This window comes from Pteronotus mesoamericanus, unplaced genomic scaffold (assembly GCF_021234165.1).
Source record: "Pteronotus mesoamericanus isolate MK-2021 breed Mesoamerican mustached bat unplaced genomic scaffold, CSHL_Meso_final contig_20, whole genome shotgun sequence".
NCBI lineage: Eukaryota > Metazoa > Chordata > Mammalia > Chiroptera > Mormoopidae > Pteronotus > Pteronotus mesoamericanus.
The window spans coordinates 71,174,155-71,188,200 of NW_026555085.1; the positions used below are offsets into that span (position 1 = coordinate 71,174,155).

The window sequence follows — 14,046 nt, forward strand, 5'->3', positions numbered from 1 at the left end:
TCTCCCTCACTGTGTTGAGGGCCTGGACAACATAGTAAAGAAAGTACTAGTGGTTGAGTTATAGAAAATTGCATTCGCCCTTTCTAATTATCTAAGGCTCTTAATTGAATACAGTTTCACATTTTGATCACATAATCACAAAGATGAGGAGAAAGTACAGAAATAGAAGAGCCACTAAGATGGTAGGAAAGCAGAAAAATTGGTTCTAACAAGGTTTAAAAGAATTCAGTGTCTTTTTTCTAGAACAGAAGATGAAGGGAAGATTTGTACAACCCTAGTTTTTATATCCAGATAAAAAAGATGGCATGCATATAGTTTCTCATTTTTAGCCCTTTGGAGAGGTGATTCTATTTGTTTACATTTATTTTTATCCCTAAATAGTGAAAGGGAGCTTAACAAAAGGTTGTTTGTATATATCAAATGATAGGGTTACTGGTAAAATTTAGTTCTGGGAAGTATGTGGAATTCAACCAGACCATGGAAAACTTTTTTAATAACGAAGAAGTGCTTAATGATCAAAATAGTACAAATGCACAAATGTGGTGCTAGCCTACAGTGGCAATAAAATATTATGGCAGTTTTTCTCTTCCCTGTTTTTCTATCATGTATCAGAAAAATTGAAAGCATAAAATTATTTTTTTGTTTCAAACTATTTTTTAAAAAATTTGAATTACAGAATTGGATATTTATGTCCATGCCAGACCAGATTAAATCAAATTAATGAAACTTTAAAAATATACATACATTTGGAACTCCTTTGTGGACTACAGAGAATTATAGATGCTTAAGGTATTAATACATTAGCTTGCTTGGCTGCCTAGAGCTTGTACACTCATAGTTATTCTTGCTTCCCATCTCCTATCCTTTATACACCTCCCTTTAGTATCAACATGATAATAAATATATTTTGTAGTACTTTTTCAGTTTGAAAGAGACCTAGACCTTAGTGTCTTCAGAAAAAGTTTAAAAACAAATTTATTATTTTTGTACATTATTTCATAGAGCTTATCTTATTCTATAATTCCAGTTTTTGAAACTTCTTTTTCAAATATAAATATGAAATCACTACTCTATTGGTCATAGGCCTCAGATTAGCAAATTCTATAATTTGAAACCCTTTGAATTTATTAAAAATTTTGCATCCCAGCATCAAATGTGTTGTTCATTTTAAACTATCATCCTTCCAGGACAGATCAACATCCTCAGTCATTTTCTTGCTTACCAAATCAATATAAAAGATTAATGTCTTCAAGCACGTTCTGGCCTATTGCATATTAAAACCAATAACTCACCTAAGAAAAGCTCTTGATCTAATTAAAAACCTTTTCAGGCACACATCCACAACTGGCCCACTTTAAAGTGGAGAAACTTAATACAAATAAAGGAGAATGTGCCACAAGATTATTTAGAGTTACAATATTTAGATCTGGTTAAAACTAATTTAGAACTTCCATTGAAACCAATTTAAAAAGTATTCTCAAGAGTAATCTAAAAAGGATCACAGTCCACATAATATAATGAGACAATATGCTTATTATCAACTGCCGAATGATGAGACATTTGCCTGGGCTTGATAAAGGTAAGTGACATTTCGATAGGCATTGTTTGTGGCAGCAGCCTTTGAAGCAGAATGCCAGGCTCTTAATTAGAGTGCAGCAAGAAACTATCAAAGCTGCTATTTCTAAATTTTTTTAATCTAAATGTAAGAAGAAAGCTTTATTAAATTAAATCTTCAGACGCACACTGCTCCCCTCTCTTGGTGCTTATGTGAAAAGTTTCATATAAAAGATGCCCACACATCTTTTGTAGAGATGACAGCACAATGAGGAGAGGTTGGCAGTGGGGCCTTCACTGACTCTACAGCTTTTAGAGCCTTCTGACGCAGTCAGCCCTCGCTCTCTGTGGCGGATGCTTCCAGGAACCCTTCTTGAATAACAAAGCAGGGGGGCGGGGGACGCTCAAATCCCATCTAGCAAATGAGGTAGTATTTGCATATAACCTGTGCACATTCCCCCGTGTACTTTAAATCATCTCTAGATTACTTATAATACCTAATACAATGTAAATGCTATATAAATAGTTGTTATACTGTATTGTTTAGGGGATAAAAACAAGAAAAAAAGTTTACACCTGTTCAGTACATTAGCAACCATTGTAGGTCTAACTACATAGCACATTTCAGCAACAGAACATTTTATTTTTTGAGCATTTTTGCTCTGAGGTTGGTCGATTCCACAAATGAGGAATCCACAGAAATGGAGGGCCAACTATCCTGGGGTTTATGAGTAACAGAATGTCACCGATGCGATTAATTTTAAAATCTAAGACCTTTACAGAGATTAATAACAATAGTTTGTAAAGAGACGGAGAGTGATCATGAAAATATTTTGTACTGAAAGAGATTTTGTGATTGTCTTGAAGCAAAGTATTTAATCAAGAGCCGACATTTTACAAGAAGAATGTGTCTCTGCCCTGGCTGGGTGGCTCAGCTGGTTAGAGCATCGTCCTGTGCACCAAAAGGTCATGGGTTTGATCCCTAGTCAGGGTGCTTATGGGAGGCAACTGGTTGATGTTTCTCTTTCACACTGATGTTTCTCCCTCTCTCAAACCAATAAACATATCCTCAAGTGAGGATAAAAAAGAAAAAAAAGAATGTGTCCTTATTTGCTGATGTTTTCTGGGACAAGTGGTTTTCAGGAGTATGCTAACCTAATAGATAATTTAAAAAGAAGAAAAGTAAAAGAAGTAGGAAGAAAACACACTTAGTCTACCACTTGAAGATAAAGATGACAATTTAACCTGAATAAAAAAATCTGAATTTTAAAGAAACTGTAAGGAAAATCATTTGAAATTGGATGTTTATGGAAATATCTGTGAAAGTGGTTCACCTTTAAACACATATTTCTCTCAAACTTGAGGAAGAGATTTTGTATCCTGCTTTAAAATCTTTCAGAGGAAGAGTTTTCTACTAAGTGTGTAAGAACAAATGATATCAGGAAAGATTTACATTTTCTAGCAGAATTGCAAAAATATCCTTTGCATAACTAAAGGATGGGATTCAAAACAAACATCATGTTTTACAGAGGTTAGTCAATACCACACTTCTCTCATCAATGTAGCTTTCCATTTTTTCCACCTGGATGGAGCTAAAACCAAATCTCAAAACAACACATAAAGGGAACTATGAATCGCTCATTGTATTACAAGCATTAAACTAAAATTAAAAAAAAAATCATACTGCTTTCACTAAAAATATCATTTATCTTCTCTTAATAAAATATTTTTTCATCATCTATATCTTATCCTTTTACAATTTCATTTTTTGAGTGTTTTAAAAATGAACATGACATTAAAACAGTGCTATAAGTATGAAAAATGTATAAATGAGACTATATATTCTGGAGCAAGTGTTCAAAAATAATTTACTGGTAAGAGATCAAAAAAGTTTTCAAGCCACAGGCTTATCCTCATGGTCCTGATATAACTGTGGGCTGCAAATTCCATCACGCAACTAGCTACAGTGATTGCCTTTGAATAAATGCCTAAACGTGCTGCATTTATACAGTGTTAAATTAATTTTTCCTATTAAATTCAACAACCATAAGTTTAAATACCTCATAATTAATGAAATTGCCACAATTTTAGTTCTATTTGCAGTCCTTATTTTAGGGTATTCCAATAATTTAAAAATAACCCTTCTTCAGCTGGGCAGTTTCATTGTTTTCCTCCCTTTGTTGTCCCAGATGATGACAATTATTTTGAGGACTCTATGCCACCCTTTTTTGAGGAAGACTATGTGTTATAAACTGAACACATGAAAGGCTTGCTGGAATTACAGAGAGTGTATCACACACACTCACACTTTACCTGAAAGTCCATTTTTCCTTGTTAAGGTCTAACTTAAGCATAGATTGTATGGATTGCCCACCATGATTTCAGGATCTTCAAATTACACAGTGATCATCTCTTCTAGGTATAAGGCTCCTGATTTCTTTAATTTCTAAGTTTTGTCATATAAAATTGATACTATTAATCCAACTTTTAAAAAAAGAGAAAACCAAGGCATTTTAGAAAAAAAATGTGGTAACATTGTTTTTAATAGAGCTATTATATTCGGTGAAACACATGGTTAGAAACACATAGATATATTTTGAGAAATACATAAACTTTTCACATTATTCTTAAAGTAGTGGACGCAGGACTTATATTCCTGTTCTTTTGGCTGCTATTTTCTTAAACACAATCAGTAAAGTTACAGGAATTGGCGCTGTCAGATATTAAAACAATGTAGTAAATTTGTAATTCTTAATTCATTTGTTTTCCAAAGTCTGTTTGCAGAATGCCGACTAGGTATAAAAAGGCATTATGCTGATAGCTCTTTGGGACATGACATTCCATAGCTCTTGGAGAAGAGACGGCATCAATCCAAGGGCACAAGCACAAAAAAGTAGAGATGAGAAAACACAAGAATGCATAATAGTTTTGTCCAATGTATATAGAAGATCTCATAAAATCACGTGGTTTAAGGGCTTAGCAAGTAGATTCAAAGACCTTTGAAGGAAATGTAATCACATTTAAAAAGAAAGAAACACATACGCACACACAAATCCAAGCTATTTGCACAATGTACTCATGTATAACTATTACTAATGATGTCCATCTTAAAATGACTTCTGTAACTTTAATTGTACTTCGAGGGGGTAGAATAGATTTATGCATAAATTTTGGAAAACTGCTCACTGATAAAGCCATTACAGTAATTGCACTGGGTCTGTTTATTAATTTGTCACAATTAAGTCAATAAGAGCATTACTAATGTCCTATTACTTGATTGGTTTTGAAAGTGATTATGTTAAGAACTCAACTTAATTGGAAGCCTCTCAATTTACAAGGTACATTAAACTCTCAGTAGCATCTTAAGATTATTCAACATATGCAGGTCAATTACTAGTAATCACTGTTTTGTATAAATGTTCCATAAAAACTATAGCATGACATGACAAAAGGGGAAAGCGAGATTTAATTAATAAAGCTACACTCTAATTGACATTTTCAGGATAAAAGGGCAGCGGGAGAGTTCGTATAGCCTTCCTGAAACTGCATCTGTTACTAAAAGCCAAATAAAGGAAAGCTAGCAATGGTTCACCTTACAGATGAAGATAATTTGTCATGATTGCTAAATCACCTAATTGTACTGCCTGTACTCATGCCCAGCTGCACATTAATTTTCAGATTAATAATTACAATTAATTCTTACTATTGCCCCATCATTTTTCCTTTTCCAGTGAATAAAAGACAGTGTAATCAATTATTGCTCATCCTATTTTTCAAAACAGGTCAACTACAGCCATCACTGCATAAGCAGGAAACACGGAGTGGTTAATGCACCTGCTGAGATTGTGAGGCCTTTAAAAATTATTGGTTGTGGTATAAATATTTTATATTGACCTTCCAATTCCTACTCAAAGATTCAATGCGGTTAGTTTAATATTTACAATGAGTAACACTTGTAAAGGCTGAGAAAGTGTCTTGGTACCAAGCTGATTTTCAAGTACCTATCCAAACAATTTCATAAATCTTTAAATTAAACTTCATTTATTAGATATTTTAAAGGTCTGCCCCACACTGACAACATGAGCCTGGTCTTGAGAACAATCACAGGAAAACTAATTATTGTTTCATTAAAAACCTAGGATAGCAAGTTCCTTGAAGAGATTATTCCACTGCTGGCCACTAAAGGCTCTGTAAGAATCATGTGTTCTGACTTGTTCCTAATCTAAGGTTTGTACACAGAATACATTTGAAATCGCCAAGGCTGATTTGCCACCAATTGTGTGAATAGTGTGAACAAAGCTGAATCTGTAAAACACTAGTTCTGTGCATTTGAAACACTTGAGATGAAAGCTGCTTTGAGTTGGCAGCATTCAAATAACTGTAATTGTCCTTAAGCAAAATTTTCCTGGTGTGTTAACTGCTTAAATAGTGGGGATGTTGCCGGGAAAGTAGTGGCTATAGTTAATAATACAGTCCCATGGGTTTTTGTACCAAGACTCTCTAGCTACCAAAAATTGAAGAGTGAGGAAGGCCCCTTACCGGACTGCCTGCATACCTCAAGTCATTTTTACGGGATGCAAGCAATGATAGGCTGTCTCTAAGTTGGCTACATATTACTTTTGATAAATTTTTGCACTTTGATTACTCATATGCTGCAATTTAGCCTTAAAATGCAGGACCTTATGGAAGTATTGGAAAAGCACTTTTTTTTCAGTAACTAATATATGGTTGAGTAAAAGTCCAGCTGGTTTATTCCATTCACACATCAATTTTCTGCCCTTGCCCCACCAGCTGCACAGCGGAAGTGGCCGGAGCCTGACGGGATTCCTGGAGAGAGGGAGGGGAGGGTGGGGCGGAGGTGTACTGCGGACTCTGCTAGTGCCCGCGTCCAAAGACCGACAGGTTCTGCTCCATCATCCAGCGATTAACAAAAGATAGAGACAGCCCCATTTACCTGGTCATTAACTTCAATTATGACTGAATGAATGGGAAGAAAGGGGACAGTTCAGGCACCCTTAGGCCCTTCAATTACTACTGCCTCACAAAGCATGAATAAGAAGTAAAGTATCCTTGGGTCAGCATTGCTTGTCTCTTAAGCCTCAATAGAGGCCCGTACACAAGTGCCATTTAAACGAAGTACCACCATCTTTCTTGTCCACTTGCAATAAATAAAGGTTTTGGTCCAGCTACTGCACTGCTGACATGGACACAGTGATCTGAAGGTTGGGGAGAGGATTAAAAGATCCGGAGGAAATAGAGGCTCCTTCCTTCTCCGGTGGGGGACAGGGGCTGCTGCGTTTCTTTGGCCCTTCAGGTGCGGGGCCAGGTCACCAGCTGCTTATAATAAAGTCAGTTTGCCTGAAGCTCCAAGAATGGCTTTATCACAATGGCTCTCCTTTTAAAGTATCCTAAAGTCGGTAATTAAAAATGCCCTCCCCCCACCCCGCCCTTCCCCCCCTTCTGTGAAAATGATACAAAGTGTGCTTTCTAGTCTTGGATTTAACAAGAAAGGGGGAAAAGGACATTGTAAACTTTTTGGGTAATCGGTAGCCGGAATTAGCTTCTTTATAGAAGAAGCAATGTATTGCTTAGATTTAAGAGAAAATGTTGGGTAAAAAAAGTAAAAGAATGAGAGAAACAACAGTCCTATCCCTTTCTGAGAATGTTTAGTGTTAGCTGCCTCCCTGAGCAGCTGTGAGATTTAAGAATCCGAACAGCTCTGAGGGCTGGCTCATTTCTTGTATTATAGGAGTTCTCAAAGTCTAATCTTTGATGTCTGATCAGGGACAGCAGCAGCATGAGCCTCTCCCATTAGCTGGGACCTGGTTTCAAACACCAATCTGGGGCCTTGCCCCAAACCCTATGCATCCAAATCTCCATGGGTGGGACCCAGCAGTAAGTGTTTTAATAAGCTCCCCTCCCCAGCAATTCTTATGTAGTCTAAGTTTGAGACCCACTGTTCTACTAAAGCGGGGCATTTTAAACCAATTTTCTAACATTCTATATTTCAATAATTGGACAATCAATAGGCAGGACAATGTTTTCAAAGTTAAATGAGAGACGAAAAGAAGATACCCTCAGAATATAAATACTAGACATAAAATGGTGATTCTCAACCTTCCTGAATATTAGAATGTCCCCCGAGGAGTCTTATAAAAGTGCCAGGACCTTACTCTGAAACAATTGAAACAGATGAGGGTTTGGGAGGAAGCAACGATGTATTTTTTATAAAAGTGCCTCAATGATCTAAAGTGCTGGGAAGGTAGAGCATCACTGACAGAAGGTAAGTAACCACAGCAGTCAGACCCTTGATGGAAGGAGCACAGCCAAGGAAGTAGGAAATAGAATGTGAATGTTGGTAGCAAGGATACATATACCTTTCCATAGGCTGGTTGTACTGTATTAATTAAGTCCTAGCTAGCATGTGGGACTTGGGGAAAAAGCATTACATTTTATTGCCTTACACTCTTCCTAAATATTATGGTTAAACAGTTCTTATTTCTAGAGGAGATAATTCAACAATAAATATAATTTTAGAGAGGAAATTGTTTTGATCCTATAGATTAATTGCAAAATAATTTTACAACTAAATGTTTGAGCACAGAACCACAACTATCCCACATGGACTAGGTGGAGACATCCTCTCCTTAGTTCCAGCTATTTCTACCAATAACATCTTCCTTCCTGACCTATGAAAATGGGATGTGAGCTTGAGAATAGATTAGAAGCATTGAGTGGCTTAAAAACTGAAGATCACCATAAAAAGGCATCAGAACCAAGTTGGTTTTAGCCATGTTATTTTATTATATACAATATTTTATAATGAAAATTCAGAACAAGATCATGAATTAATAATTCCAATTCATATTTACTTCATAGGACTTAGCAACGATTCATCTTCTTCTACATATTAACTCATTAGGTTTCTGTAAAAGCCCTATGAGATCATCAGGAAAAATCCACAAACTACTCTTGCTGTTATTTTAGTTTTACTTATAAGAAGGCAAACTCAGTTACAGGAATTACCCAAGGCCAAGAGCTATAATGACAATGTTAATAAACAGGAGCTTTAACTAGGGCAATAATATTCTAATGTCTGATATTAATAACTTTAATACTACCAGCATTAAAACCTTAAAGTATGATTATTACTGTTTCCAGAAGAGTTTAAGTGGCCAAATAAACTAAAACAGATAAAAGAGGGAAACCCAATATAATAAAACATCCCATCAGAAAAATAAAACATAAAACAGTTTAGCTTCAAATACTAGGTAAGACTAACTTCTGTTTTACTTTTCCAGTTTGTGGAACTTTGAATTTAACAGATCCTTAACGCCTTATAAAAGATAAAACTGTATGATGCAGCTCTGGGTTACTGCTCAGGGCACGCAGCTTCTGCGGAACACTTTGGAGGGTCATGCAGAGCTATTTTGCCTCTTGGAATGCTGGCAAATAGTCTATATAACTTGGGTCTGCTCATGTCAAAAAATTTGTTCCTTGATCGTTTTCACATTATTCTTATGATGTGAAGGTACAGGACTGTATTCTGTAATTCTGAAACATACTAGACTCCTTCAAATCTGAAATCAGATACTTTAAAAAATGGTTAGCAAATTTAATTATTAAGAAATTTATATTTCAACTGTCAAGTAAAAACACAAGGAGATATATGGAAAATATTTTTAAATACTTTACCTAATTAGACTGTCTTTCAGAGTTTGTGTCTATTAGAACTAACCAACTATAATTTAATATTTAAGCATTTTACAACACTGAAGTATTGAGAAACCTAATAAAGGTGCTATTGCCTTTTGTTACTATATATATTACATGCTTTACATGGGATAATCTTTCAATATTAGAAAACATTAAGTTATGTACTATTCTTAATTAAGGCCCCATTCCAGTTAAAGTAAAGCAATTTGCAATTTAATTATAATAATACAAACTGCAATGTAAATAATGATATAGTATGCTTTTGCACTGGATAATTAGAGTAGTCAGTGAATAAAACTTTACACAGCAGGAAATAAAAACAGGTGAGAGAATTCTGCCTCATTCATCGCCTTACTGACTAATGAGAGCTAGAATGAAGATTCATCTCCCAGAATATTCCTTGATGTGTGCAATAAAAGCACAGGCTGTAGACAGTTCTGCTAACCTAATATAACCACCAGGAAAGTGTCAGTTCAGAAAAATCCACAAAGAGAAAACAAGTGATAAAATAGTATATAGCTAAAACTAACTCATTTATCAAGAAAGACAGAATAATTATTAGGAATGCCCAGAAGGTACGCCCTGTGATAGAAATGAATAATGAGAACAGTACCTATATTATTTAAAATTAAGAACACACTTTAGAAAACTCAAAATCTAGTGGGTTTACTCTATCTAGGCTTGAATTATACATATATATGTGTATAATTTCATCATTTCCATATATATATTTTTACACTTGATTTTACAACCCGCAGAGGTAATTCTTCTTCTTTAGGTTGGAAGAAAAAATGCACTTGGCCTCTTGCTAATAGTAATAACAAGATCAGACATCAAATTTTGACATTTTCACATTAGAGAAATTGAGTTCTCTCAAAATCTAATCTGTTAAAAAGGGAATGATTTTCTTTTAGCAGAGGTGTTATTTAAGTTATACATTTTTTATCCTTACCGTTGTGTTGGTGAAGCAAACATATTAGCTTAATCAGGTACTGTGTATACTACCTACGTGCTCAAATTACCACTTGCTATTAAATCACAACTCCGATTAATTTACAACTTAATATAGCAGCTCTTGAATTAAGAATTTATTACAGATACAGCAGCAGCGATAATTATACTTTTTTCTGAACAGACTTTTGGGACAGAGTTCCTAATGTAGAATATGAGTAAATTATTTAGGTTCTGTGCTATTCTCAGTTTGCACAAATACAGAAATCCAATTTGGCTTATTGGTTTTTTGGCTCCAAATGTGTAAACCTCCCCAGTTCAAAATACTGCTCTGCTTTAAACTCAGCCCAGTACATTATTATCTCTCTTTGGCACAGACTACCTTACATTTGTCAATTAGATGAGTGAGTGAATAATATAACATAAAATATATATATTGTGCTTTACCAACCAGGCTGTAAATACCCTGAGGGAAAAGCCCATGTCTGTTTTCTTTTTAAATAAAGTGAAAAGAAGAGAACAATCTTCTCAGGACCTAGCATAAAACCTTCATCAGAGCAAGGACTCAAATAAATATTTGTTTATTTTTATAAAGAATAGGTAAAGAAATCAATTATCTTTAGGTAATAACCTGAATGCCAGAAAGGTGCAAACAGATAATACCAAGAAGTTCACATTTTTGTTAACAGGTATCGGCAAAGAGTAGCATCCATAACAATTTACAAAATTGGGAGGGAAGAGCAGGATTGTACTATAAATGACATATTCTGTGCCTCTCTGATCCTAATTATTGCCAAGCGTTTCAAAGCCAGTCCACGGTGAGTATATGGCTGTTTTAAAAAGCATCTTCAAGCACTTTTTTCCTTTTGTGCTTTCCTTCTACAGACACTCCCTGGTTCCAAGAAGGTCATTAAGAAAGTATGATTGTGCCAGACATATTTTTTCCTCTATTCTTTGAAACTTCTGCTGGTGACAGCCTTCAAAACACTAGAAAAGAAGCTCCATGGCAACTGTCCCTTATGCACTGTCCCAAACTGTGAATATATGCAGATTTTGATGAAACAGTATATATATCCAGGTTGACATTAAGAGTGTATCCTGAAATGTAATTATTGCAGATAAATATGAAATGTTGTTTTCTTCCCCCAGAGGAAATCAGAAGTTTTTTCATCAGCTGTCAAATAGTCACTTAATTTCCTCTAGTTTAACTTGAAAACATTAGAGGATACAAAAATGAAATGGCACATTATTTTTCACCATATACAATTTTCCTATAATCTTAGAAATTATACAATAACACCTATGTTAAATACTGTAAATGCAAAATAAGGTGTTAATAAAAACTTGAATGCCCCAGTTAATGAATTTTCAAGAAGCAGAGATATGAAAGATAAAATGGGATTCAGTATTTAATAGTTTCTAGAAGTATTACTTTATGTACCAAAAAGTATCTTCACTGTGCACTAAGATTTAACTAGGGAAGAATCCTCGTGGCTGTTAGAAATAAACACTAAGTAAAGGTAAGTATGCTTTAAAATAATCCAATTTCTTTTGCTTATTTCAAGAGGCCAGAACTAATTAAATGATATTAGAACCTTACAATAATTGACTGAATTTTTGTAAAGATGTAGACCCACATGTCTCTCTATTGGTTTTAGTAGGTCTTTACATAATTTCAGTCCCTTCCAGGAAGCAATAAGAACTAGTTCCATGGAATCTTGGAGTAGACAGAGTGATTATTCATTCCACTATTTTAAACTTGTTAGCTTCTGAAAACTATAAAAATATGTGTACTCAAGAATATGCAATTAATGAGGAGATGGTCATGTTTCATCAGAATTTCAAAGTGGCTGGTGAACCTGAAAATTTTCACAAAATAATGATTAAAGTAGCCTAACTTCCAGTTTACAAATAAGCCTGCAGAATTGAAATAATTACTCTAAAAACAAACCTACAGTACCTATAAAATACCTAGAACCAGGTCTCTTGATAACCAGTTAGCTCAGTGTACTATTCTGCCCATATCACTTTTCTTAGAGCATAGGTAGGGAAAAACTGTGTTAAACGTGCATAGTGTTTTTGTAACCAGATCTTATTTTGAGTAATAGAGTAGTTTCTTGGTCAGAATATTGTCTGTAAATACAAAGTCTGAAGATAGGGAAGGTAATAAAAGTAAGTAGTCTACATAAGTCAAAAAAACAAAAACCAAAAAAGCTCTCAAAAGCCATGCTGCCACTAAGGCAAGCTCATACCCACTCCCAACTCGAAACCTTGCAGCCACATATGCTATGGTCTTCAAGATCACAGAGAAAGCCTTAGGACCCTTCAAAGGAAAAGCAGACCCAGAGACCACATTATGAAATAAAAGAACTACCTCAATTAACATGGGCAACCAGTTGTGTGGACTCTCCCCACCTCACCACCACCGTCCCTGCTCCAAACACCACACACACACACACACACACACACACACACACACACACAGACAGGTACAGGATGATTTCAAGGTATCCATATATAACATACAAATCAAATAATGCATGCCATTTTAACTGATAATCCTGCCAAACCATCTGTACATCTTGACATTTATAAAACTAGAAAGCTGTTTAATTCATGCCCATTCACCAGTAGTGTGTGTAAACATCAGAGTGCATATTCTAGCTCTACCATTTATATACAGTATTATGTCAGGCAAGTGACTTAATCTGTGACTCAAGTTCCTTCTTATTAAAATGGAGATAACAACAGTAGCACTGACATTTTTGGATTGTTATGAGGATTCAATGTGGTAATCCTCATTTGTGTAAAGTGTCTATAACAAAGCTTCATATTTTATGATTTCATAAATAGCTATCATCATTATCATCATCATTGTCATCATTACCAGGAGGCACATATGCAATTAATTACTTACAGGGAAGAAAGAGTTAAGAAGGAAGCTTAACATAACACTATATATTAATAAAATGCTCAAACTACCATGAAAATTCAAACTATTCCCTGGGAGGATACCAGAAAGTCTTCAGCCCAGGGGTTTGTTGCAGCCACATTCCCAAGGACTTGTCACACCGGGGTTCTCCACTCAAATGGGGCAAGAAGATTGGTTTGATCTGGGTCAGTGGAGCAGTTCCCCTCCGCCCTGTAACGGAGCGGGAGACAGCCTCCCGTTCTCCCAGTCCACTGCATACGGGGGGTCTGATTCGTCCAAGCGTTCTCTCTCTGAAATGCTTCCATGACAATTTTAAAGATAATGGGATGCTCTTGGAATCTATGGAGACAGTTTCACTGAGGCAATGTCACCATGACAGTGAAAACCTCTCAAATGACGTCTGGCTTGGATTACTCTGTGGGAGTCATGCTGTCCCATGACAGGAACCCATCCAAGCCCCTGGAACACTGCACAATTAATAACTTTCAAAACAAGGACAGATGCCAACACTCTCAATGGTGTAGGTGGCCAACATCAAACAAGTAATTATCCATCCAGTGTCTATTTCAACTTAAAATATCTTGTCAAAAATGAAGAGTTTTACCTTTTTATATTCAGCAATGCCCAAGGTATTCCAGAGGGAGTATGAAATGCAGGTAGCAATTTTACCCCAAGTTCCACTGCTTTCTTTCGAAATATCTGAAAAGTTAAACAGTTAAGTAAGCTACTGTGGTAAGCAAAAGAAAATGTACTATACTACCATGTCACATTTAGCGCTTTTCTACTTTAAAACTTTTTATATATGAAAAAAATATGTACAGTTTCTCAAATTAAAAGAATACCCAAACTAAGAGAATTACCTGGGAAAGCAAGAGTGGTCCAAGGGCCACTGT

At 35.4% G+C, this 14,046-nt stretch overlaps 1 protein-coding gene across 1 annotated transcript in view; it reads right to left on the bottom strand.

Moving 5' to 3' along the window:
• The window catches only part of MAN1A1 (mannosidase alpha class 1A member 1), a 145,637-nt gene that overhangs the window by 44,055 nt on the left and 87,536 nt on the right, over window positions 1–14,046 (bottom strand). Inside the window, exon 6 of the mRNA XM_054569885.1 lies at window positions 13,758–13,852. Coding sequence (XP_054425860.1) covers window positions 13,758–13,852 — 95 coding nt within the window. The remainder of the gene's footprint in view (window positions 1–13,757; window positions 13,853–14,046) is intronic.